This window comes from Rhinolophus sinicus, linkage group LG11 (genome assembly GCF_036562045.2).
Source record: "Rhinolophus sinicus isolate RSC01 linkage group LG11, ASM3656204v1, whole genome shotgun sequence".
In the NCBI taxonomy this organism is placed as follows: domain Eukaryota; kingdom Metazoa; phylum Chordata; class Mammalia; order Chiroptera; family Rhinolophidae; genus Rhinolophus; species Rhinolophus sinicus.
In genome coordinates this window covers 28,149,139-28,175,131 of record NC_133760.1, presented here as the reverse complement: position 1 = coordinate 28,175,131, position 25,993 = coordinate 28,149,139, and the positions used below count along the sequence as shown (strand labels likewise).

General features: G+C 37.7%; 1 protein-coding gene across 1 annotated transcript in view; it reads right to left on the bottom strand.

Moving 5' to 3' along the window:
* GLG1 (golgi glycoprotein 1) overlaps positions 1–18,577 on the bottom strand; it is a 99,556-nt gene extending 80,979 nt beyond the window's left edge. The window contains exon 1 of the mRNA XM_019710346.2: positions 17,953–18,577. Coding sequence (XP_019565905.2) covers positions 17,953–18,417 — 465 coding nt within the window. The 5' untranslated portion in view covers positions 18,418–18,577. The remainder of the gene's footprint in view (positions 1–17,952) is intronic.
* Between the last annotated feature and the right edge of the window lie 7,416 nt (positions 18,578–25,993).

The window sequence follows — 25,993 nt, the reverse complement described above, 5'->3', positions numbered from 1 at the left end:
CGAGCACCTATCATTGTAGTAAATACTATGTATCCAAAATGTGACTCATGAATGAATAAAAGCACTCTAAATTTCCTCTAAGTAATGAGTTTCCCATCAATCCCATTTCCATCTCCACTGCTATTAGTCCACTGTAGTCCAGGTCTTTACTTCAGTTTAATTACCTAATGAACTCCTTCCCATTTTCCTTACTTCAATCCACATAAGAGTAATTTCCTTAACTATTTTACCGTGCTATTCTCTTACCCAATAATCTTCAATGACTTCCTATTTCCCTCAAAAACAAATCTAAGCTAATGTAGACATTTCACTAAACAGCTCAATTTGCTAAGAACACTAATGTCAGCTGCTCAGGGCACTCTTTCCCATTGGCCATGGCTTTGTAAAAAACAAACAAAACTGAGTTCTCTTTGACTCTCCTTTAAGTTCCTTGCAGACCACCACTAGTAACATTACCTTGGCAATGTTACTATTAATTGCATCACAAATGCTTAACATTAACCAAGTTTTGTTGGCAACACATTTATAAACCATTGCTTAAGATGTGTTTCTTATAAGGTATGATTCATACCATTCTTATTAATTACAGTATCAGACAGTTTCATTTTATAAACTTATCCTTAAATTCTAATGATCACAAATTCAAAAATTCTAAGGAAAATTATGGCAAATTAAATTTAGTTATCTAAAATGACAGATGAACACTGGTTTAACATTAGAAAAATCTATTAATATAATATACCCCATTAAGAAACTACAGTTTCTTTTTCAAGGAATTGTTTCTGTACAAAATGACATTTACAAATAAAAATAAAAAAGTTCAACAATGTGTTACTATGCTATACTAAAATCTTTATGAAATAATAATATGTAATACAACCGAGTGGCTTAGTTTCTCTTCATTACTTAAATCCAATAACTTAAACTTTCTAATAGTAAGTGTAATCCTTTTCCCAGGTGGACGATTCACATAATTTTATGGTAAGACCACAGAGGAAGATTTTTTATTTTCAAAACATTTATAATGCTTCTAAGTAACTTTGACTCCATGCCTGCATAATTTTATGTATGTTTCAACACAAAGAAATTCTTGAACTGAAAAACTGCATCATTAAAATTAGAATACCTCTGGATTAGAAAAAGATTAGACAGGTGGAGAAATAGGTAGGCAGGTACCACAGCACTAGAAGACCACTAGTAAATATAGCCCAAAAATCTTGCATGGAGGGGAAGACTATCAAATAATCTTGCTAAATTTAGTGCTCACAGAGAATTAAATGGACCTCAATTCATGATTAAATACAAAACAAAAAACACACACACAAAAAAAACCCCCACCAACCTTAGCAGTTATACTACTTGAATTTTAGAAAATAATCTTGTCATCACACCACATATAAACAAACAAAAAAAGGGAGTTTTACCACCAAAATTTTTAAAAGGATTCCAATCTGGTTTTTCAAAAGGAACTGAACAAGGATTCCAACTGTTCTGTATTTTAATATAAAATGTTTAAATCCAACTGTCCTATGTTTAATATAACATCTCCAATGTTACATTAAACCCAGAGACATCAGGTAATTCGCCCAAAACAGAAATGAAGGAGAAAGGGCAGCAGAATGACACCGTGGTGTAATCACAGAACCTGTTTTGAAACGGTTCTGAATAATTACCCTGGATAAAAGTTTAAAGCAAATAGAGAGGTCAAGGTGCTGAAGCAAAGCCAAATGGTGAAGGCACATCACAGCAAGAGGTCTCTATTATTATTTCAAAAAAAAAAACAGCCTGTAAAGTCTAATCCAAAGTATTAATTTAAATTCAAGTTTACACATAAATATCAAGTTAGCTAATAATACAATAGGAATAATTCCTTTAAAAGGTCTAAAAATAACTTTAAAATACTTGTTTATAAACTGTCCCAAACGTTGAATGAAAACACCCGTAATTCTCCCATGTAACACTATAGTGACATCAGATATTCTGCCAACTCCCACGGGACATCCTGATTTGTAACAAAGTCCTTTATATCCAGTAGAAAGCTTCCCAGCGTACCAAATGCTTTCAGATGGATCATAGGTATCTCACTTAATCTTTACTCCTTATAACTGCTCATTTTTACAGTTAAGGAAACTGAAGCTCCCCAAGTGGACTTAACCCAAAATAATTTAGCATCTATAGGCGTCTGACTCAGTTTAAAAGAAATCACACATGATGCTCATCCTTAGTTAAAATAAATGCTTTCCTTTACTTTGTCAACAGGTAAAGCACCACTAGCAGAACAGGCCTATCAGCCTGAATGAGCACTAACTTTCTAAACTAGGTTGTGTGACTCCTAGAATTGGATATTAAGAGTCCATTTCAATGAGTAACTTTAAGTGTTTGCTCAGCAATTATTCAATTTGCTAGGGAAATATAAAAAACACAAATACAAATAAACACTAGGTAATGTAGGTCATCACCATTTTTAATATGTGCAAAAAAGACCAAATTTTGCTGCAAAAGATACATGCACAACTATTTCCAGAATAATGTTTCTGTGCCGACATCAAAAATTCACCTTGGTTGAATTTGTTTTCTTTTTCTCTGCTAAAAATTTGATGAGTTGTCAAGTATTACAATGAAAAAGATTAACCATTTGAGAGGAATATTATATAAATGTTATATAAATATATAAATGAAATTTGTTTGCCTCTACAGTGGCATTATTTCACAAATATTCTATCTTGTAATCTAACTACATAATAAAGAAAAAATAAACCAGGGTCCAATGTTTTAAATGCACTTTTGGCAAAAAGCAGTTATTACCAATACCAACAGCATTTTAACATGTATCCAATCATATTAAAGTGACTCAGAAACCTCCAGCTGACAGTGATCTTCTGAATCCAAGAAATAATAACCTCTGTCTAGATTTTAGCATGTTTATGGAATTAATTTATCATCACAAAGACTGATCTCCCAATCATCCAACGGAGAAACAAAAGAATTTTTTAAAAAGGAAACTAAACATAGACATTTCAAAAGGTTGATACAGGCTATTATTATTATAATTAAATTATTAAACAATTATTTGGAGTAATGGAGGATACTGGCTCAGAGTAACAATTCTGAATTCTCCTTACTTCTACTTGCTATGTTCTAATTAATTTAAATAATAAATCTATTATTATCTCAAGGAAATCTATAAATAACCATTACATGGCAGTGCTAAACTCTCATAAAAAATAGCACAAGTTCCAATATGAATCAATTCGAATTGCCATGCTGTGCTGCAGGGTCTGCCATTCAGGAGAAAGTTCAATTTCCCAAGCTTGGTATATCTTGAATGATCTGGAATTCCTTTAGGTTACATAAACTGATACTTACAATAAGGGCAAGGACAAATCCAGAAACAGACAGCTGTGGAAAAAAAACAACCTCTTCAGAAAGGGAGGAAAAAGGAAAGTCTAAGGATATTGGCCCATCAGAATAGAATGAAGCAGACCTGCTTCAGAAAAGACAGGTTTTCCCAACCTCTGTGAGGAAACAAAGACTAACACAAAAATAAATGCAGTTGTATTTTAGGATACAAGATTTTTTGGTAACGTTCTGGCAGTAGGAGGGTGTTTTGTTTTTAGTAAGCACAGAAAAGCTATGAATTAAAATTGACATGGAATACAATTTGTAACATAGTATACAATAAATGTTTAAAACTAACACCTTTATGTGACAAAGCAAGTACAGCCGACCCTTGCATAGTGCAGGGTTAGGAGTGCTGACACCCAAAAATTTGACTATAACTTTGGACTCCCCCCAAATTTAACTACAGTCCTTCAGTATCCATGGGGGATTGGTTCCAGGACTCCCAAAATACCAAATACTGCAGATAGATGTTCAAGTCCATATAAAATGGTGTATAAGAATGCATACAGTTGGCCCTCTGCCTCCGTGGATTCCCAACTGCAGATCGAAAATACTGTTTTTGATTCATGGTTGGTTAAATCTGAGGATACAAAAGCTGGAGATATGGAGGTGTTGATTTTTTTTTTTGGTATATTTATTGAAAAATATTTTTGTATATTTATTTAAAAAAATCCACGTATAAGTGGACCTGCACAGTTCAAACCCATGTTATTCAAGGGTCAACTGTATAATAAAATGTTAATGATAGAATTTCAGTGGTTGGTATATTGGGTGTTCAATGTACAATTTTTTAAAAACTTTTCTGTATGTTTGAAATTTTTCATAAGATGGGGGCTAAAACTAAAGCTACCTCTTACAGTAACAGTGGTGATTAAACAAGGTAACGTATACAAGCACATAGCAGTTGCCCAATAAATGGTCATCTTATCTCCTTGTTCCTTTTGAATGATGTCAGCCAAAGAATAGGCTGCCTCAAAAATCAAGAACTTCAGTTTCCAGCAATATACATATATGTTCTCCAGCAAACAACAGAAGCTGAAAAGCCTTCAACAATAAACAGAAGTATAAATGAGGTCCTTTTAAAGGCAACGATGAACTCAGAAGAAAGGGGAATCCTCTAGGTGCCAGGAAAAGAAGGGAGGATTAAAAACTATGGCACCAAGCAGAGGAGGAAGGAAGGGAAACTGTTTCACTAACCTAGGGCTTGGGGCTTAATGACCAAGGACAGGATACAAGATCTTGACCTTCATTTAGCAAGTATAAAATTGGAACTGAGATTGCTACATAAGGCTGAAACTATTTCTATAGTTTAAATCAAAGAGATTACAACACTGAAAACTAATCATGACAAAGTGTCTCCCTTTCCATACAGTTAGAGCAGAAAAAAGAAAAACCTGATTGCTTAACACATTCACCTTCCTGGAGAATATGGGAAAGCACCATTACTTCTTGACATGACAAATCAAGTCCTGCCACATGAACTTGCCCTGACTTGCCCAGACAACTGTTAGCATTCTGTGCTCCCCTTTTCCCTGTGTGGAACTGTCACGGGGAGTGTGTTACCCAGTCCCCCCGTGTATCCTGCTGCATGTGAAGATTTCTGGCCAATGAAATGTCAACAAAAGCAGAATTGATCACCTCAGGGCCAGAGCTTTAAAGAACAGGTGGTTAAAAGGGTGAATTTTATGGTACATGAATTGTATCTCAATAAGGATGGGAGGAAGGAAGGAAGGAAGGAAAAATGAAAGGAAGGAAGGAAAGGAGAAAGAGACTGAGGGAGGGCGGTGATAAGGATTTAAAAAAAAAAAAAGCAGCAGGCAAAATTTTGGACTCTCTTTTTCCTTCCTGAGAGCAGAAGCCTCGAAAGCCCTTGAAAATGACACCACAAGATGGGAGGAACCAGGGTCTCCGGATCAGCAGATGTTATAGCTGATAGCTAGTCTCCCACAACTTCTCAATGTTAAGCCACTGAGATTTTTGGGTTTGGTATTGCAGTTACTTTGCCCTAAACAATACATTAACTGAAAGGAAACCTTTTATCTTGTAAGCTGGCAAAAGGCTTGGCTTGGCTCAATCCAGTTAAGACAAGCTGACTTTGTTGACACATAATGAAATTACACTTGTAACTAGGTGTGTCAATACAGAGCAATGGAAAAAAATCTTTCTTTATCTTAAAATTTAAAAAATGCTCAACAGGTAACATATACCTATGGATCAAATATTTATTTCTTTTTGAATTAAAAAAATGTATTTTCAATTACCATTGACATACAATATTAGTTTCAGCTGTACAAAACATAGTGATTAGACATTTGTATACACCTCACAAATTGATCTCTCCAGTAAGTCTAGTACCCACCTGACACTGTACGTAGTTATCACAATATTACTGACTATATTCCCTATGCTGTACTTTACATTCCCTTGACTGTTTTCAATTACAGATGATATTTAATATTATTTTATATTAGTTTCAGGTGTACAACATAATGGTTAGACATTTATATAACTTATGAAGTGATCCCCCATTAGTCTGGTACCCACCTGATACTATCCGTAATTCTTACAATATTACTGACTATATTCCTCATACTGTACTTTACATCCCCATGACTATTTTGTAACTACCAATTTGTACTTAATCCCTTCACCTTTTTCACTGAGCCCCCAACACCCCTCCCATCTGGTAACCATCAGTTTGCTTCAAATGTATATATATATTTTAAATAAAATACATAAAGAATGCAATGGAAAGCTTCCTACTTGTTATCTTCCATTAGCCTAGTTTCTTCTGCATCCTTCCAGAGTATTCTAATGCAAATGCAAACAAATGTTAATATTTTTATTCTTCCTATTCTTCCTCCTTGATTACAAAAAGGACAGTCTACAACATTGAGTGGTAACTACTCTCTTCATTTAACAATAGATCTTGAAGATCTTTCCATTCCTGACACAAAGAGCTTCTTTCCCACAGCAATACAATAGTTCATTGTCTAGATGTACAATAATCTGTTTAATCATTCCCTTATTGAATGGTGATGCGGTGCTTCCAATTGTTTGCTATTACAAAAAAAAATGCTTCAATAAAACACCTCCTACATTATTCATTATACTGTTATACATAAATTTTCAGAAGTAGCACTGTTGGGTCAAAGGATATATACATATGTTTGCAATTTTAATAAATAATTCTCAATCTCCTTTTCTAACAATTTCTACCCATTCATTTCCATTTGATATGACAGAAGTTAAAATTCAAGGGATGGTGATTTCTACTTCCACTCACGAAGGATTCATTACTATAGGAATTGCCCCCATAGTAATGAACAACTAGACAAAACACAAGAAATAATTTTCAATCGTTGGCCAAGGATTGTGACCCCTGAGAGAAGGGAAACAAAGGTAAGCCTGATGATTCCCCCAGCTTACTGTATGGAGGTTGTTTCTCGGCTGCAGCAAAGGGACAGGGAACCCAAACAGTAACTGGTGTTCTTGCTGAGGAGAAAATCAAAAGTTCAGGCCATCCAAGGTGGCTAGAATTTGCAAGACAGAGTCCTGGGAAAGAGAGCTGCATAGAGCCCAGGAGAGCTGCAGAGGGATCCCTTTGAGTCACGTCCTGTCCTATATACGTGTGGTGGAAAATGAAACACTGAAAAGCAATTAAGCCAAATAATTTCTGAAGCTCACACAAGGCAGGAAACACTTCATTCCCACCAACCACAATGGAGAGAACTGATATAACTTGGGCCACTGGGTAGAGTCCCAGAAGAGCCACATCTTAGCAGAATGAAATAAGGCAGATTGAAGCCTGCTCTGGACTTGCCCTTAAGTGCAAGCCCATATACGTGTGTATATACTATATTTTCCATTTCTCTCTTCATTATGTTCATGTTTTCCGTTACATCCTTGAGTGTACTTATAATAGCTGTTTTAAGGTCTTCATCTGCTAATTCCATCATCTGTCATTTCTTGGTCATTTCCTACTGTTAATTTTTCTCCTGGTGGTCACTTTCCATACACTATATACATATCTATCTATCTATCTCCCCCAATTCAAATTTCTAAAGGTGAAAAACAGAATATCTAAAATAAAAAGTACACTAATGGTATTAATAGCAGACTAAAAACTACCAATATTTGAAGAAAAAAAATCAGTGAACCTAAAGATACAGCAGTAGTTATCCAAAATGAAATGGGGGTGGCATGGGGGGGTCGGGGGTAGAACAACTACTGTTGGGGTGGAGGGTGAAGAACAGAGCCTCATGACTTGTGAATCAATAGGAAGCAATTTAACCTATTTAAAATTAAAGCTCAGGAGAGAAGGAACAAAAAAAACAATTTGAGGAAATAAGGGGTACATAGTATGTGTTCAAATATTTGTTGACAGATTTAAATAAAAATGGGAAAGGGCTATAAAAATATGAAAAACAATAATATGAAAACATATGTAAATGTGAAAGTTATCAGAAAAGCAATGTGGTAACATGGAAAGACTGGGTTGGAGTCTAAGCTCTGTTTCTTAATGCTATGTGACTTGGGCAAATCACTATCCATCCGATTCATTTTTTTTAATCAGTAAAATAAGGCTGATATCTGTCCTATCTACTACATACCATTATCAAGAGTTGCAAATGAGAAATAACAAGGGTTCCATAAATAAAATGTTGGATAGCAACTTGACTTAGAATAATGAAGTATTTAGTGAGAAGGTTATTAGGCCTATAATCCGTTTTTGAAAGCAAGAATATTTGATGAGTTCCTCTCTGACATTTACACCAGGTTCCACATTTCCCCTATTGTAAAGGAGTTAGGAAAAGTTTTTCAAAACACATTCTTTTATATGAAACGAAACTCTCAAGTCACCTTTTTCAAGCCAAATAGTATTCTTGCTTATTAATTAACCCATAAAGTAAAATGCTCAGCAAATAATTTACAAATGAATGAGTAAAAAATATAAGGTAAAAGTTTAAGATTCAAGTAATGGCTCCTCTGCTTTTGGTCCCAGGGACAGATAAGACAAGTGAGAAACTGGAAAAAAGAAATTTCAGGAAGACCCGGAAGGTGAGAGAACCCCACATGAAATGACTAATTCCTTGTATCTCTCATTCTTAACTATAGATTTTAAGATGATACAAAAGGTAACAATGAAATTGCTGGAAAGGAGATACTATTTACTCAAAATCTAAATTAGGTTGAACCATATGAAACTGCTGCTTTTGCAAGTCAAATATGATAAAATATTGGTAATTTCTTATTGTTCAATCTAATAAAAACAATGAAGCCTAAAAATAATACTTAAAAATATAGCAAGGAGAGGGGCAATGGGCTGTACAAAGGCAAAAATATTGAGCAATATTTTGGTGCAGAAAATTCTCAAACCACTGAATTCAAAATCTTTACCAACAACTAATATTTACCTATATACTCTGTAAAAACGAGAGCTGCAACTCGGTGGTCTCTGGAAGCCCACACCACTACACTACGCATTTGTGGGTGTGGGACAGCAGGATGTTGTGTAAGGGGCTAGTGGGAAGGAAGTACTGCAGAGCTGGAGAAGTAAGCTCACACCATCAGGCTCGAGAACGTGAATTTGTTTCCGGAAAAGGAAGGGAACTACACCAATCTCTTGTGACCAGCTTTTCACTGACCTGATTTCTTCTATTTCAGATATACTATAAAGCTGAAAAATCAGTATATGATAGTAAAATTCCTTGAAACTTCTTATAATGATAAAAAGCAACAACAACTGGAAACATCAAAAGCTTCTATCTATACACATAACAAATAGCCAGGTCCTAATAAATCTATCAAATTTAAGCTTTAATATGAGATTGTGAATTTTAACCGTTTCAAAACTATTCAAAATGAACTCTGCTACCTAATTACCTCAGAAAGAAGGCTTACATACTGAAAATACTTTGCACTATCCTTAATGTATGATTAATTTATGTATTTATACTTTAATATACTGTTTCATAGACCAGAAAATGTTCCAAACTTAGCAATATAAAAGTCCTTACATATCACTTTCCCCCTGAAAAGTTGCCAACTTTTGGGAAAATTTAGGTGATTTTTATATTTACCTAGTTTTACAAAGGGCAAAAAAGATATAATCAATGTCTTCTGTTTCTCAGCTAATAAAATAACTATGTTCTTAGTCATTTCATTCGACAGAGGATCTGTTTTAAGTAGTGCAGTCTCCAGAATATAAGAACTGATTTTTTTCCTCTTATATGAGAGAATGGAGTATTACTTTGTCTGATATGTGGTATATTCCATATTTAAGCATTATTTAGGACTAAAGAACTAAAGAACATTTGATAGAATTGAATTCTTTTACGCAGAGAATTCACCCCTTTGCACTCCATAATCTCAAAGTGTAAGATTTTAAATACTTGGTAAGACTACATAAATCTTCTTGACTTTCAAATAAGTTCAACTACAGTTTTCTTGAAGGAGCCTTGGGAAGATTATATAAAAGGTGTGCAGCATTGCAATTCACATTTCTCGTAAGACCGTGAACATAAAGCCTTATCTTGAATTATTTCATCTGTAACAACAAAGGGAAAGAGAAGGGAAAGACCATTTACAGGCAAATGCAATTTGATGGAGTCTATATATTTAAAATTTTTTCATCCTCACTGTAACCCTGTTGAGAGCAGGTTTCATTTTTCAATTGTACAGATAAGAAAATTGAAGGTTGAAGAGATTAATTTGTCCAAGGTCACAGTCAGTGGTAAGTGAGCTAGGATTTTATCGAGACACACAACTATATCTACACATAGATTTTATCTCTACACTTTGTAGTTCTCCAAAGCTCATTCTATTCTTCTACTTACCACAGTGCTTCTCCTAATACGGGCTCCACATAACTATAGGAGCTTATCTCTTCTGATTTTTATTTCATATGTAATAGGTGTGCTCAGGAGATGGCACTAATTAACAGATGACAGATTCTGTTCATGATCAAAACTCTTCATCACATCCTCTTCCCCCTCGATGAAGCTTTTGTCCACTTCATGTTGTTCATCATATTACAGAGCTGACTTGGCCAGTACAGGAACTTTGGGAATTCCGTTAAGTGACTTGCAGGCTATCTTTCTAATTTAAACTTAAATTACAGATGAAACCTTCCTAGAGACCAGAACACTTTCTTTAAACATGATTTCTTTTTCTGTAACTTTGCATTTGAATTGATTTATAACTTATATGCACCTTCTTCTGGTTAATTCATTTCACTTCACTGTTTACCTTGCCTATTATTTTAAATATATACCACATTTGTTATTTTTAAAAGGAAACTAAAACTGTTTTAAGAGTTTGTTGTTTTACAAGTGTACAGATACAGGAATTAAGCCAGCACCCATTTTCACTACGACTCCATCTACAGAGTTATACATGTGATTCAAGCCTTCAGCAGGAGAATTTATGGTATTACTGTAAATTCCATGCAGTCAATCTAATTTTCTCATTTCAGTAAAATTATTAAAGCTGAATGGAAACAGATGCCTGGTTCTCTTAATTCATTGTGTTTAGACTCCAGTCCACACTGCTTGCTTCTCCGCGCTCTATGTTAATGCAGATACAGGGTTAGTACTGGCACAGTTCTGAGGACCATCACTTGAGATTCTTAAGTTTCAAACTTATCTAGCTCAGCCAACTAAAGATGAGGCACTTATGACTTCCACTTTTATGAGACTATTGTTCTTCTCAAATTGAAGGAGCTACAGCATCCCTTACAACTCATGAATTAGGCATGCTCCTGCTGAGGATGAGATCCATCCGTTAACCAGATTGGGAGGCATTTTAAGGTACCTAAATTAAGAAAATCATGATATGCATCACCAGCTTAAGAAGAATGAAAAATACTGAAGAGCCTTTTTTCTGATCCTCCCAACCATTTCCTCGTCTGTATGCCCATAGCATTTAATCTATCTTCTCACGGTACTTATTACTTTATAACTTATATTATGGTTTTTAGCAAAGGTTCCTTTTTCTTCTTCTAAATCAGTGCTGTCCAATAGAAATATAATGTGAGTCACATATATTATTTTATGTTTCTTAGTAGTCACATTTACAAATAAAAAGTAAAATTGACTTTAATAATGTATTTAATTGAATATATTCAAAATAGTGTCATTTAAACATGTAATCAATATAAAAATGAGACACTTTATATTTTTTGTGGAGGGCACGAAGTCTTCAAAATCAAGTGTGTATTTTACACTTAGAGCAGGTCTCAATTCAAACTATCCATTTTCGACTGTTGCTTTTTAAAATAGTACATAAATATCTCAAAAAACAGGAGATTTTTTGGATTGTTGTTGACTAAAATTTTTTGATCATATTAGGAGAAATATACAAAAGAGAAATGTACCATTTCATCTTTTGGAGTGTTCAAGTATTTTATTTTTGTCTAAAGAACAATGAATTATTAAGCAAGTACATGCTGTAAAGCACTCTTATCAAGAGACTTCTTTAAAAGTGTTTGCCATAAATGACAGTGCTATTTTATAGAAAACTCTCAATTATCTGCAGGAATATTTTTATCTCAGGTTGGACTAAAAACACATCCCATTTCTGGCCTTTACTTAGAGAAGCAGTGAGCGGTGCATGTAAGACCATTTATAATCCAGACTGAAAAAATTCTCAAACTCTACTTCAGTCAGTACTGCCCCCTTAATTTCTCAAAGCATCTCCCCTTTCTCTTGTGCTTATGATTCCCTTGCAATGCTTTGTATTTTTACAGATCACAGAATCACAAAGTACCAGAGCTAGAAACATCTTAAGAGGTAATATAAGATAGTACTTTCCGAAGCATGTACTGTTGGTGGTAAGCAAGGTGACTTCAAGTGGGTATGTGTTAGTATGGTATACTTCAATGGGCATATATTGCATTTAATACATATTAGAAAACTATAACTAGTACATCAACCTCAAGAATCATGTATATTCTCACTTACAACAGGGCTAAAGTACACAGTCCCTACTTAATGGGGAAAAAAAGTGATATGATTTTTAAGCAAGAGTGGCAGAGCTGGGTTCCACCCAAGTCTAATCCTAACTTTGTGCTCTTTTCATTGCTCTAAGAACTTACGGTTTGTATGACACCAAGTGATTAACTCTTGATCACAGTCTCATTTATCAAACCAACTATAAGCAATAGTGGTGTCTTAAAGTACTAGTGTTCTTCCACAGTGATAGATGCCTAATAGGAGATCAATAATGCCCTGATTATGTGGTTAGATTGCTTCCAACCGCTGAGTTAGCATAGGAGGACATTCCTATGGCTAAAACAAAACAATTGTAATATATCCTAAAGACAAACAGTGGATTAATTGCTGTTTGCATTATTCATATCACGGTTTCCCTCCATGAATGAATAAGGTATCAGAAGATGGTACACATATAAATCCTAGAAACTACAGGTATATCTCATTTTACCACATCTTACTTGACTGTAAGTCAAGTTCAAATGCTTCAGATGTTGCATTTGTTACAAATTGAGGGCAAGACCCTCCACCAGCAAAAAAATTACGACTCGCTTTATTGTGGTAGTCAGGAACCAAACCCACAATGTCTCTGAGGTATGACTGTATACAGTATATACATATAGAGAATACATGAGGTCTGCCAATTAAGTTCGAGAACTCATCCTAGAAAAAATGCTACATACTTCATTGCTGAATATCACTATGGTCACCTTTGAAGCACTCCCCTTGGGAAGCTATGCACCAATGCCAGTGCCTAGTCCACCCTTTAAAGTAATTTTGGATCTCTTTTCCTGGAATGGCCATCAGAGCTTTCATCGTATTATCCTTGATGTCCTGAATGTCATCAAAATGTCTTCCTTTCAATATTTCCTTTATCTTTGGGTAAAGAAAGAAGTCATTGGGGGCCAGATCAGGTGAGTAGGGAGGGTGTTCCAATACAGTTATTTGTTTACTGGCTAAAACCTCCCTCACAGACAGCGCCGTGTGAGCTGGTGCATTGTCGTGATGCGAGAGCCATCAGGTCGTCTAACTTTTTCACACAGTCTTTTCAGCACTTCCAAATAGTAAACTTGGTTAACTGTTTGTCCAGTTGGTACAAATTCATAATGAATAATCCCGCTGATATTAAAAAAAGGTTAGCAACATCGTTGCAACAAGTTCATGAACTTAATTGTCGACCTCGTACACACATGCACACTTGTGTGTGGGTGTGTATTCAGGGAACAACTCATATAGGTTATATAACAGGGATCTTAAAATTGTACTATTACCCAAACCTGTCATTTAACACATGGGAAACGGAGACTCCGAGTGGTAAAATGACTTGCCGACAGTCATACAGTTAGATAATGAGAGTGCCAGCTCCAGTCCTCATACACTCTTTGTGCCATTCCAATGCAAATAGTAAGGGGATATAGCTAAATTCTTACATTATATTAGTAAAAATCCTGCTTCAGGTGAGACAGAATTTAAAAATCTTTTCATTAAGCAGAAATTCTGCTCATGATGGACTCAGACTAGTCATTAAATTAGCTTTGTCTAATAATGCTGGCCCTCCCTGCCTGAGAAATCTACAATACTCCAATGCACAGGAGCTGTTGCCACCCAACTGTCCTTGGTAGTGAAGAAAAAAGGATTCTAACTCCAGGTGACCATCCTCATTTTGTGCCCATTTATGAACCCCTGGCATTCTCAACAGTCATAATTTCCCTAGCTGCACCATCTATGGTAGATTGGAAAGAGTTAAGGTATTTGAAGTCAAAGAGAACTGCCTGAATACCAGCTCTACCACTCAGGGTATAACATTGGACAAATTACTTCATCTCTCTGAGCCTGTTTCTCAACTAAGATAGTAAGATAAGACTGTTCACCTCACAGGACTATCAAAAATATTAAATGAGATAATACCGATAGTGGGTATATACTATATTAGGATACAGTTCAGTGGAAGGCTAAGAACAGAGGGAGAAAAATGTTCAACTATGAGTTTGAAAGTGTGTTTATGGTTTGTAACGTTGATTCCTGTTCAACATATAAAATAGTCCATCTTCAATAAATATTTACAAAGCATCCATTCTGTGCATAGCTTAGAAATAGTGGTCCACAAATCTATAATCTGAAATTGATATATCAAGAGAAGATACCAAGAAATTCAGAAGAAATCTTTCATAATGCTTTTTAATACTAAAAGTAACACTTAGACTCTAGTTTTATTTTCTAAGTCCTTGCCAGACACATATTGAAGTGTTAAAGTGAAATGACATAGTGTCTGAGATTTGTTAAAATATTCCAGTTTTCCAACCCTTGTTCATTTTTTTTTTTTAAAAGATAGTTGAAGGTGGGTGGTGCCTATGGCACGTACATGGGGAGTCATCATACTATTCTCTCTACTTCTGTGTATGTTTGAAATTTTCCCAAATTAGAAAGTTTTTTTTAATCTAATAAAAAACAAAACAAAACAAAAAAAGAAAAAAACTGTAGAGCACTAATAAACTTCTCCTAAGGAACCAAGGTGTCCAACTAAAACTTCTAAACACAAGATCAGTAAGTCATTTCAGCCAAAAATACATAAGGTATTTTAAAATTACTCTCAATATAAGCAGGTGTTACTTCTTTATCAAATACTAACTAGAGAGTAGTATCTTCTCTTGCTTTGGTATTATTACTCTTCCACCTGGTAGAACAGTCCAGTGTGTATTTTTCCTTTTTCCTTTATACTTTGTTATTTTTTAATAACTAATACTGCCAATAGTCTGTCGTCCCCCCCCCCCCCCCCGTCTCTCTCACCAGGACTCTACTACCCCACCATTACTGCTATTACACCTACCATTTAATAGTGGGCCCATTGGGTAAATGACCTTTTAAAAAGCATGACTCATCTAAGAGTGTTTTTTTTTTTTAAAAATCCCCACATAACACATACTTTCAAAATAATGGCCAAAAAGACTGAGAAAAAGCTGTGAACTAATCTATAGTCTATATGCAGCTTTTCTATAGTTCACACATATATTTTAAATTTGTTGGCATATGATGCATTAGACAAGCTGAAAGTGTCAGCTGAAGTTATTTAAAGGTAACCATAAATACCTTCAAATACACTGTGTAAGTGAATTACTACATAATTTAGAATACACCACGCAGAACCTTAAAATATTTGAATTTAAGACCTAACCTAACACTATATACCCCCATGTTGTTTCAAAATAAAAATATAGTTTACTATACAGCCATTTAAATACTCCCATGCTTTGCCTTTTCATAATTCTAACAGCAAACACATAGAGAAAAATCTTCCCCAAATTTGTATCGAAAGGGATAAAGAAGCACATATGTCTACTTCCTGAACAGCAAATACAAAACATACTCCACAATTTCACTTCAAATGTGCCCAGCTAGCTTACTTCTTTAATTAAGTTATGCTCTTTCAAACAAAAATATCAGATTTAACTAATTCCCAAACTAAGTGGAATTCAATTTCCTTCTGTGGTCTTTAAAGAAAAACAAGTAGTTTAAAAATAGCTCCACCTGGTAGTTACAAAATAGTCATGGGGATATAAAGTATAGCATAAGGAATATAGTTAATAATATTGTAATAACTGTGTATGGTGTCATTTGGGTACTAGATTTATCAGGGTGATCACTTCGTAAGTTATAGAGATGTGTAATCACTATGTTGTACACCTAAAACTAATATAATATTGTATGTCAACTGACTCTCAACACTGAATTTGGTATTCTAGGAAGTTACAAAGGAAATATAAGTCCCGGTAGCTACTCTCAAAGAGTTTATATATCATCCCATAAAGGAAGAAAAATGTAGTTACTGAAACAATATCCTTGCTGAGAATCTTACAGGCAAAGGTAAAGCAAGGACTACATTTCCAGGCCAGGTTCCTTCCACTAAGTAATGCCACAAAGATAGTACCTACTAAATTAAACAGACTCCAAAAGTGCTCAAATCTATTTATGGATTATCTATGCTGCTACACACTTCTACATGTATGACAAAGGAAGACTACTACTCCTGTTCAGTGGAGATTTCCATATGTCCCCAATGCACACAAAGAAAGAGAGGTACTCCTTGAAAGGGCCACTTTTAGCCACCTTCCCTGATAATGTCCTGTTTCTGCCACAAACAAGTAACAATGTGTTGTCATCAATATCATATTGTATATCCTCTATTATATATCCTCAAAGACCAAACAGAAAACTCCAAAAAAGCTTGACAGATTTAAGTCTTAGCTGTATCTACTAGAGGAGTAGTTGAAGAATAAAGAATAACAAGGGATTATCATCCTTCTAGTCTTCAAGTTGTAGATGAGAAGTTAGATCTAAAGCCCCACATTTCTGGCAGCTCTGCCTTTTCCTTGTCTCCTGGTTGTATGTCTTTTCTCTTGTGAATTACTTTGTATAGAATACAAGAGCAAATATCATCATGGGATGGGGGAGGTGGGGGGTGGAGGGTGCCCTCTGCCAAGAGTAGCAATTTTCTACAAACCGGTGACTGGTCTTCCCATTATCATGATCACCTTAAACAACTCTGATGATACAATCTGCCAAACAAAACTGTACCAAGCAGCAACTCCATTCTACTTCTCAACCTTTGGGCCTAACCTATATACCTAAACCCTTAAAAAAAAAAAAAAGTATCTCTACCAGATTTGCTCCCAAACTTTGAGAACTGTCATACATGCACGTATGTCTGCAGCATTAAATCTACAGAAGAAATTCTCTATGTCACTTAACTGACTCACATCAAATAACATTATAATCTAGATTTCATTAAGAGGCACTGTTAAAATCTTACTTAGACGTCAGAAAGACACCACCACACACAACTCAATCACTAATACTGTATATGTATTACAGCTTCAGATGCTGCTCCAACTTTTCAAGCGTCGGCACTCTAAATCACTTAGAGAGTAACAGCTTAAACTTGAGATTCAGTACAAAAAAAGACCATGAGAAGAGAAGGGGAGGGGGGAAAGCACGCATTACTTTCAGCACCCGGTAGATAACAGGAATTTGCGAATTACAAACGAATGGGGTAAAGACAGTAAATTAGGCTGTAGACTACAATACATATCAGAACAGAACCCCAGTTACCTAAACAAACATTATCTTCTGCCAATAAACAGCAGTTCATTCTTTAAGTGCTTAAGTGCGCCAACCATTTTTCATTTGTTGCAAGACGGTTGCTACAAATTGTCCAAGTCAAAACGGATGGCAAAATCCTAAGCAGGTCTTCGGGGAGAAGCCACTGTGCTTAGAGCATCACACAAAAGACCCCAGCAAACATAAACACGCTCTGGGCCTTCGCGGATTGCGGCCAGGGGCCAGGGTCTGCGTCCTCGACCCCCGCACTAGGGAGGAAGAGAGGGGTGGGGGTGGGGTCGTCTTCTCGGAATGCGCCGAGAGACGGGTAGGGAGGGAAGGAGAGAGTGCAGCACAGAGGAAGCGAGAGAAGCAGCAGACCGGCGTCAGAGGCTTCCAAGGCCGGCGACAGCCTCAGGCCCGCACCAGGCCTGCCCCTCCCGGCCCGGTCCCGGCTCCTCACCTCCCTCACGTCCTGCAGGCACTCGAGCACCGCCAGGTTGTTGCTCCAGGTGTGCTTGGGACACACACGGGTCACGTCCTCCCTGCAGGACTCTTCCTCCGCCAGTTTCCAGCCCCCGCCGGGCCCCGCTCCGCCTCGCCGGGGTGAAGGCCCACCCGCCGGGAAAGGCTGCTGCGGCTGCTGGGGCGGTTGTTGCTGCTGCTGCTGTTGCTGTTGCTGTTGCTGCTGCTGCTGCTGCTGCTGCTGCTGGAGCTGAGATGACTGAGGCAGCTGGAGCAGCTGCTGACCTACCGGCCCGCCGCCTCCAGCCTGCCCTACGAAGGACACAAAGTTGGCCCCCGGGCCCTGGCCCTGACTGTGGCCGCCCGGGCCCGGGAGTTTCTGGGCCCCGGCCGCCGCGAGCAGCAGCAGCTGCAGCGCCGCCGACAAGCGGAACATCCTCCGTACACGTCCACACGCCGCCATCTTGGGTCCGCGGCGAGCTCGACGCAGCTGCGGGCGCCGCGTATTTAAATGAGAGGGCGGGGCCGGCGGGTCCACTCGAGCCCCACCCGGGCCAGTGTCGACTATCGCGCTGGGAGCAGAGCCGGAGAGGAGGCCAACCTCCGGAACAGCCCACGCCCTGGACTTCGCGGGCGGGAAAGCCACTCTCCTTACCGGGGGAGTTGCTGATGCTTCTTAAAAAGCCTGAATAGGGCGGTTTTACCTCCTTCCCTTGATTGTCGTCACAGAAAAATCAAAAGAAATTGGCGTTGCCACAACCAAGATGGCCGGTTGAGTATATTGCCCGTTCAATATACAAGTGAACTTTACACGATCAGGTAGGTGTATTCCGGAATCTAAGAACCTCTCCTTATATCTCTCCGTGCTTCCTTCCACCTGCTTCAAAAGTCTTTCTTACCCAGAGAAGGCAGCATTGAATCAGGGTCAGGAGCACAGGTTCCGGGGTAAGAAAAAAACCCCTGCTCTTCCGCAGACTATGCGAATCCTTTAACTTCTCCAAGCCTGATTCTTCTCATCTAAGAAGAGTAGCTCTAATGTATGAGGAGGAGCTGTAATGTAAAGTATAACTGAATATTAGAAATTACAGTAAGTGCCTGGCCCACAATAGGGAACTCAGAGTTACAGCCCACATCATAAATAAACTGTGAAGAAGCCCTTTGCACGTGAGCCCTGATTGTAAGCCAGAACTTAAACTCATGTTTAAAAGAGGAAAAGAAAATAAACACATCTTTGAGGCCTCCAGGTTAAGTCTGCCCGGGGAACTGTGCTTACTGACTCGTACGCAGCACTTTAGGCAGGGAGTGGTTGTTCTACCTCACACTAGTGTCCCCTCTATGTCCTTAGGCGAGATAATATCTTCCCAAAGCGGTTTCACATCCACTGTGTCATTTGAGCCATGTGTCACGCCTGGGCTGGGTTCTAATTCAACCGAGGAATGGCACAGAGATGGTAACAGTTCTGCACCGTAGGGTTAAATGATCTGCCCAGGCTGAACTCCGCCAGCCTGGGCCCACAAGCCCTCAGGCTTCCCACTGCCCTGGTGCTGTTTATCCCATAGTGCCAATCCAGCATGTTGGGTAATGACAGCAGCTTGGAGCATGTGATACCAACTGGTCAAACATGTTCAAAAATGCAGCTTTGGTTGTTCTGACACATAAAAGGGCAATCAAAACCAGATCAGACATAACTAGAGCCTGAGAGACCAAGAATATTCTGGGGGATACAAACTGCCCACTGTGGCTGACACCAGGTCTATCTCAGAGAATGAGGGCATGTGGCATCTCCACCAAAACTCACCTCTGCTACTGCCATGAAATGGTCCTGAGGATGCTGCCAACCTTGAGCAGCGACGGAGGCAGTCCAGAGTAGACCAGATAAGTGTACGTGTTCATTAACGGATACATGGCATGGGTGTGAGTCTCAGACAGGCTGGAGACACCACCAGAAGTTCTTTATAAGTCACTAGGGATCACTGCTTTTCAGTGATGGGTCTGCATGTGCTGAGACAAGTGGGAGATTATTTCCAGCCAGTTCAAGGCTAGAAATTGACAATCTGCTAAGAGAAGCCAGCAGTTGACTATCTCACCCTGCGCTGAGGAAACCCTATGCCCAGACACAGATTGCCTATGGAGATAGGGAGGAGTATATGAGCCTATCTTGAAATCACAGTGACCAAGAAGCAAGAAACCATGAGAAATCTGGGAACCTGGCCAGCTCAGACGGTGGCAGGCAAGCCTAGCCTTATATAAGGCACAAATCCCCAAGTCAGTGGAAAGAGGGTTGACCTAACCTGGGTCTCCTGGCCTCACTGACTCTTCAAAATAAAATATACTATCTCTGTTACAAACTGGGAATTCATTTCACCCTTTATTGTACCCTTAATTTTTCAGTCTTCATTTCCCTAATTCATTCAACAAGTCTCTGTTGAGCATTTTTTTTTTTTACAGGCATTGCTCAAGAACTGGCTTATATGAGAAATAATAAGACAGTAAAAAAAAAAACAAAAACAAAAAAAAACAAGATAATTTCAGACAGGATAAGCACTATGAAGAAAATAAAAACTATGTAAGGTGACTGGGGTAGGGTGAGACTTTTATATAAAGGCAGCTAAGGAAAGGGTCTCTGAGTGATAAATGAACCAATTAGCATAAAGATGATAACCATGTAAAGAACTGGATCTGAAGTTGTCTTAGTCTGTTAGGGCTGCTGTAACAAAATACCACAGACTGGGTGGTTTTATTTCTCATAGTTCTAAAGGCTGATAGCCCTCTTCCAGGTTGCAGACTGTTGACTTCTCATTGTGTCCTCATATGGTGGAGGAGGCTGGGGAGTTCTGTGGGGTCTCTTTTATAAGAACGCTAATCCCGTTCATAAAACCTCCACTCTCATGATGTAAGCACCTCCAAAAAGTCCCATCTCCTAATACCATCAACATTGGGCATTAGGATTTCAACGTAACAATTGTGGGGAGGGAAAGGGACAGAAAACATTTAGACGACAGCAAAAGTATTCTAAAAGCAGAGGCTAACAAGTTCAAGACCCTGATGTGGGAATAAGCATTCAACATGGCTGAATTGAAATAAGAGGGGAATAGGAGTCAGAGAACTGGTCAAGGGTCGGGATCATAGGGCCTGTAGGCCCTATATAGACATATAATTGAGGAGAATTCTGATTTTAACCATGATTAAGAGTTTGCATTTTCACTAAGGTAAAACTATTAAAAGCTAGATAAGATACATAAAGCATATTTGGAAAGGATTAGAGAGTAACCAATGTAGTTAGAAAAGGAGGGGCTACAATCTTTGAGATAAGGGAAGTATGGGGGGGGAGGGGCCTCCAGCCCAGATTTTTTTTTCTGTCCAAATTGTGGCTCAGAAGAATTGAGCCCATGCATTAAGCACAATCTTACTACGCAGGTAGGAGTTCAGAACCCCAAAGTGGCAGGGACTTAAGGGTCAAAATACTGAAGGAGGAAACCAGAGAATGCCAAAAAATCTGTGAACAAATTTCTCTCAAGTCACTGGCTGACTCCTAAGCTGTGCGTATACAGGGTGAGATTCCAACAGATCCAGAAGAAAACAATAGCTGAGACAGAAATAGAGATTTCAATAGCCCCATAAGTGCTGGGGAAACAAGTTCGAGTTTAAACCCTGATGAGGTATAGAGGCCTTGGAAGTGTTACACCCTAGGAATAAAGGCTAAACTCCAGGAAAAAGGACAACATCCTAAGAATAAGGAACTTGCCCTAGAAAAAGGGCAAAACTATGATAGGCTAACCCTAATAAAGCTTAAAATATGCCACAGTGAGGTCAAAGTGGCACACTGGTACTCTGTCTACAAGAAGAAACACTTTTTGGAGAAAGATAGCATCATCCAGAGCCTCTACAATTTTTAATCTGTATGGTCCAGCATTGAATAAACAAAACACAAAACTGAACTAAATAACCAAAACCAAAAAGAAAAAGTCAACAAAATCAAACTCCGTATGATTCAGGTATTAGACATGTCAGATGGGGACTTTAAAATATTATAACTGTGACTATTAATAATATGTTATAGAAAATAGATAAAATAGATTAAATGAAATTTCAACAGAGAATTGGATTCTATGCAAATAATCAAATAGACATTCTAGAACTGAATTAAAATTCATTAGATGACTTTTAACAGCAGATTGATGTTCAGGCTGCTATAACAATACTATGGACTGGGTGGCTTATAAAGAATAGAAATTTCTCACAGTTCTGGAGGTGGGGAAGTCCAACATCAAGGTGCCAGCAGATTCAGTGTCTGGTAAGAGCCCACTTCCTGATTTATAGGCAGCCCATCTTCTTGTAACCTGACATGGTGGAAGGGCACCAGGGAACTCTGTGGGGTCTTTTATAAGGGCACTAACACCATTCATAAGGGTTCCATCCTCAGACCTGATCACCTCCCAAAGGCCCCACCATCAAACACCATAACATTAGGGATTAGGATTTTGATGTATGGATTTTTAGAGTACACAAACATTCAATCTATAGTGTTGGACAGAATTACTGAAGGAAAACAGTTCAAAAGAAAATATCCAAAATGAAGCACAGAAAGAAAAAATATTTTAAAAAAAGAACAGTATAAGAGATAAATGGAACACAGTCAAAAGTTCTAACAGAGTCCCAAAAGGAGAGGAGGAAGAGAATGGTGCAGTTGAAAATTTGAAGAGACAGTGCTTTGAATTTCTTAAAACTGATGGAAGATATCAACCTATAGGTAAGAAGTCCTTGAAGCCCAAGCAGGTAAATACAAAGAATACCATATCTTGGAATGTCATTGTGAAACTGCTGAAAATCAAGGAGAAAATCTTAAAAGCCAACAAATACATTATCTTCAAAGAAGCAATAACACTGATAATTGATTTTTCAGTAGAAACTATGGAAGCCAGAAAACAGTGGAATGACAATTTAAATACTGTAAGAAAAAATGATTGCTAACCTACAATTCTACATCCAGGGGACATGTACTTCTGAAATGAAGGTAAATATATCAAAAGCACAAGCAAAAAAAACCAGACTTTTAAACATCAAAGGACAATATCAAGAAAGTGAAAAGACAACCCACAGAAGGGGAGAAAATATTTGCAAAGCATGTATCTGATAAGAGTCTAGCATATCAAATATGTATAGAACCTTTATAATTCAATAATAAAAAGACAATCCCATTTTAAAATTGGCAAAAAGGTTGAATAGCCATTTCTCCAGATACACAGAGGGCAAATAAGCATATGAAAAGATGCTCAATTAGGGAAGTCATAAGGGAAATGTGAATCAAAACTACAATGAGATGCCACTTCATACCCACTAGGATGGCTTTAATAAAAGAGAAAAAAATGGACAATAACAAGTATTGGCAAAGATAGGGAGCAATTAGAATCCTCATATTGATAGTGGGAATGTAAAATAGTACATCCACTGTGGAAAACTGGCAATTCCTCAAAAAGTTAAACTTTGACCCAGCAATTCCATTCCTAGGTTATAACCAAGAGAATTGAAAACATGTTCACACAAAAACGTGTATATAAATGTTCATAGAAGCATTTTTCTTAATAGCCCAAAAGAGAAAATAACCCAAATGTCCATGAATTGAATGGATAGATAATAAAATGTGAGACATCCATACATCCATATAATGGGATATTACTCAGCCAAAAAGGAATGAGGTACTGATACATACCACAACATGGATGGACCTTGAAAACATAATGCCAAGTGAAAGCAGCCAGAGACAAAAGGCCACCTATTCTATGATCGCATTTTATATGAAATACCCCAAAAAGCAAATCCAAAGAGTAGATTCATGGTTTCCAGATGTGGGGTGGTGCGGGGGGGGGGGGGGGGGTTGAGAAGTATGGGATTTCTTTTGGGGATGATGGAAATATTCTGAAATCAAACAGTGGTATGATCGCTTGACATTGTGAATATACTAAAAACCACTAAATTGCACTAAATTGTACACTTAAAAACGGTTAAAACTGAATTATATGTTATGTGAACTGTATCTCAAAAATTTTTTAAAAATACAATTGCATCTATTTAAAAAAGGTGAACTAAAGACATTTGCAAAATATATGGTGATGGAAGGAGAACTGGCTCTGGGTGGTGAACACAATGTGATTTATAGATGATGTAATACAGACTCGTACACCTGAAATCTATGTAACTTTACTAACAATTGTCACCCCAATAAACTTTAATTAAAATTAATTAATTTAAAAAAGACATTTGCAGACAAACTAAAGCTGAGATAGATAATTCATTGCTAGTAGACCTGCATTACTCTAAGCTAAGGGAAAATAATCCTAGATGGAAGCATATAGGACTGCAGGAAAGAATGAAAAGCACTGAAAGGGTAAATATGTGTACAATTGACATTGTTCTAAACAACAATGAGGGATTTATAACGTATGTAACAGTGAACTATATGACTCCCATAGCACATAATCAAGGATGCAGATTGTAATCTCTAGGCCCTAGAGTCTAGGGTAAACACTAAAAGAATACTACAAAAATGAGTAAGTGTAAAGCTAATAGAAGAAAAAAACACTGGAATAAAAAGCACTTGATTAATCCAAAAAACAGTGTGGAAATACAGCAACAAAGAACACATGGGATAAATAGAAAACAATTGCATTAGGTGTAAGTCTATTTAAATCTAAGTGTGATAGGAAAGAAACCATTGGAGGTTTTTCAGCAGGGATGTGATTTAATCACCACGCCAAGAGCTGGAGTCTTAAAAAACAACTTTCCAGCTACCCTCACAGTGCTCAGCACGATGCTGGGCATGTACACAGGACAGTCAATGAAGACATACTGACTTGGCCAACCTACTCCTCTCGCTGCTGAATGGCTGACAGGGTTCTGTTTCCCTGAAGCACTCTAGTTGCTTTCTTTCACCAAGGAAGGTGAAGAGGTGACTGGGCAGAGCACTCCCCGCCCCCTCTTACTTTTTATAATCTTTCCAATTTGAGGATTATAGCAGTTTCAAAGGTACAGGAATACTTTCCCAAACTTGACTGTGCAGCTGCATCACCTGAAACAATTTTCAAATTTTCTGATTATGGTATCCAGGAATATCCTTTCCCAACAACTAAGCCAGTACTGGTCCATGTCTTTGGTAACTGCTGCTCTCGTGCAGGACTGCATTGGTGGGCTCCTTTCCTCAGGCACCTTTCTGACCTCTGCTGTATCCAAGATTTCAAGATCAAATAGAAGTGACATTGACCCATTAAGTTCTAACACATCCTAAAATTATTTATCCTTGAATGCACATCTCAAAAGTCTCAACTTTTTGAAGCCTCGCTGGGAAAATGTACCCCTTGTCAACTTGTCATTTTTATATTTATTAATTCATTCAGCAATTATTTTCTGAGCACCTTCTATGTATTTTCTGCTCTGCGGATAGCACTGTAGTTAGGAAAACCAGCCTAGTCTGTCTGGGTTTCATTATGTACTCCAATATTTGCCAGCTGGTGGTTATTCTGGGTTCTATGAGAAACAATCTCGACAGGATTAGCTATAGAAGAGACTTATTAAGATGAAAGCCTCCCAGGAATGGGCCTTCTTTAGCATCTACCACGCTCAGTCACTGGTTGGGAACAACATTTGAGGAGTATGGCCTCAGAGTGAACACAATGATGGACTTCATAAAACAGTAGCTGGGATATTGGTCAATTACACTTGCCACAGTTGGAGATCTGAGAGGCCTATTTTCAGGACCACTATATGCCACCCCTTGTGCCCCACAGATTTCTCCACACAAGTTAGGCGAGCAGCTACTCCATAGTTTCCAAGGAATTCTCTGAGAACAAATCAGAGCAGCTCCACCAGCTTCTTTCTTCCCCTCTTCAGTTGACATCTGTGATAAGCTCTGATAAGGGGGTAAGTTCTAGCCCATGTGTCATGGACTCTTTCACTGGACAGTGGTGTTCCGTCTCAACACCCAGAAACCCAAGACAAATGAGGGCATTTGGAAGAGTGGAAAGAGTCACAATAGTGTGCCTGAC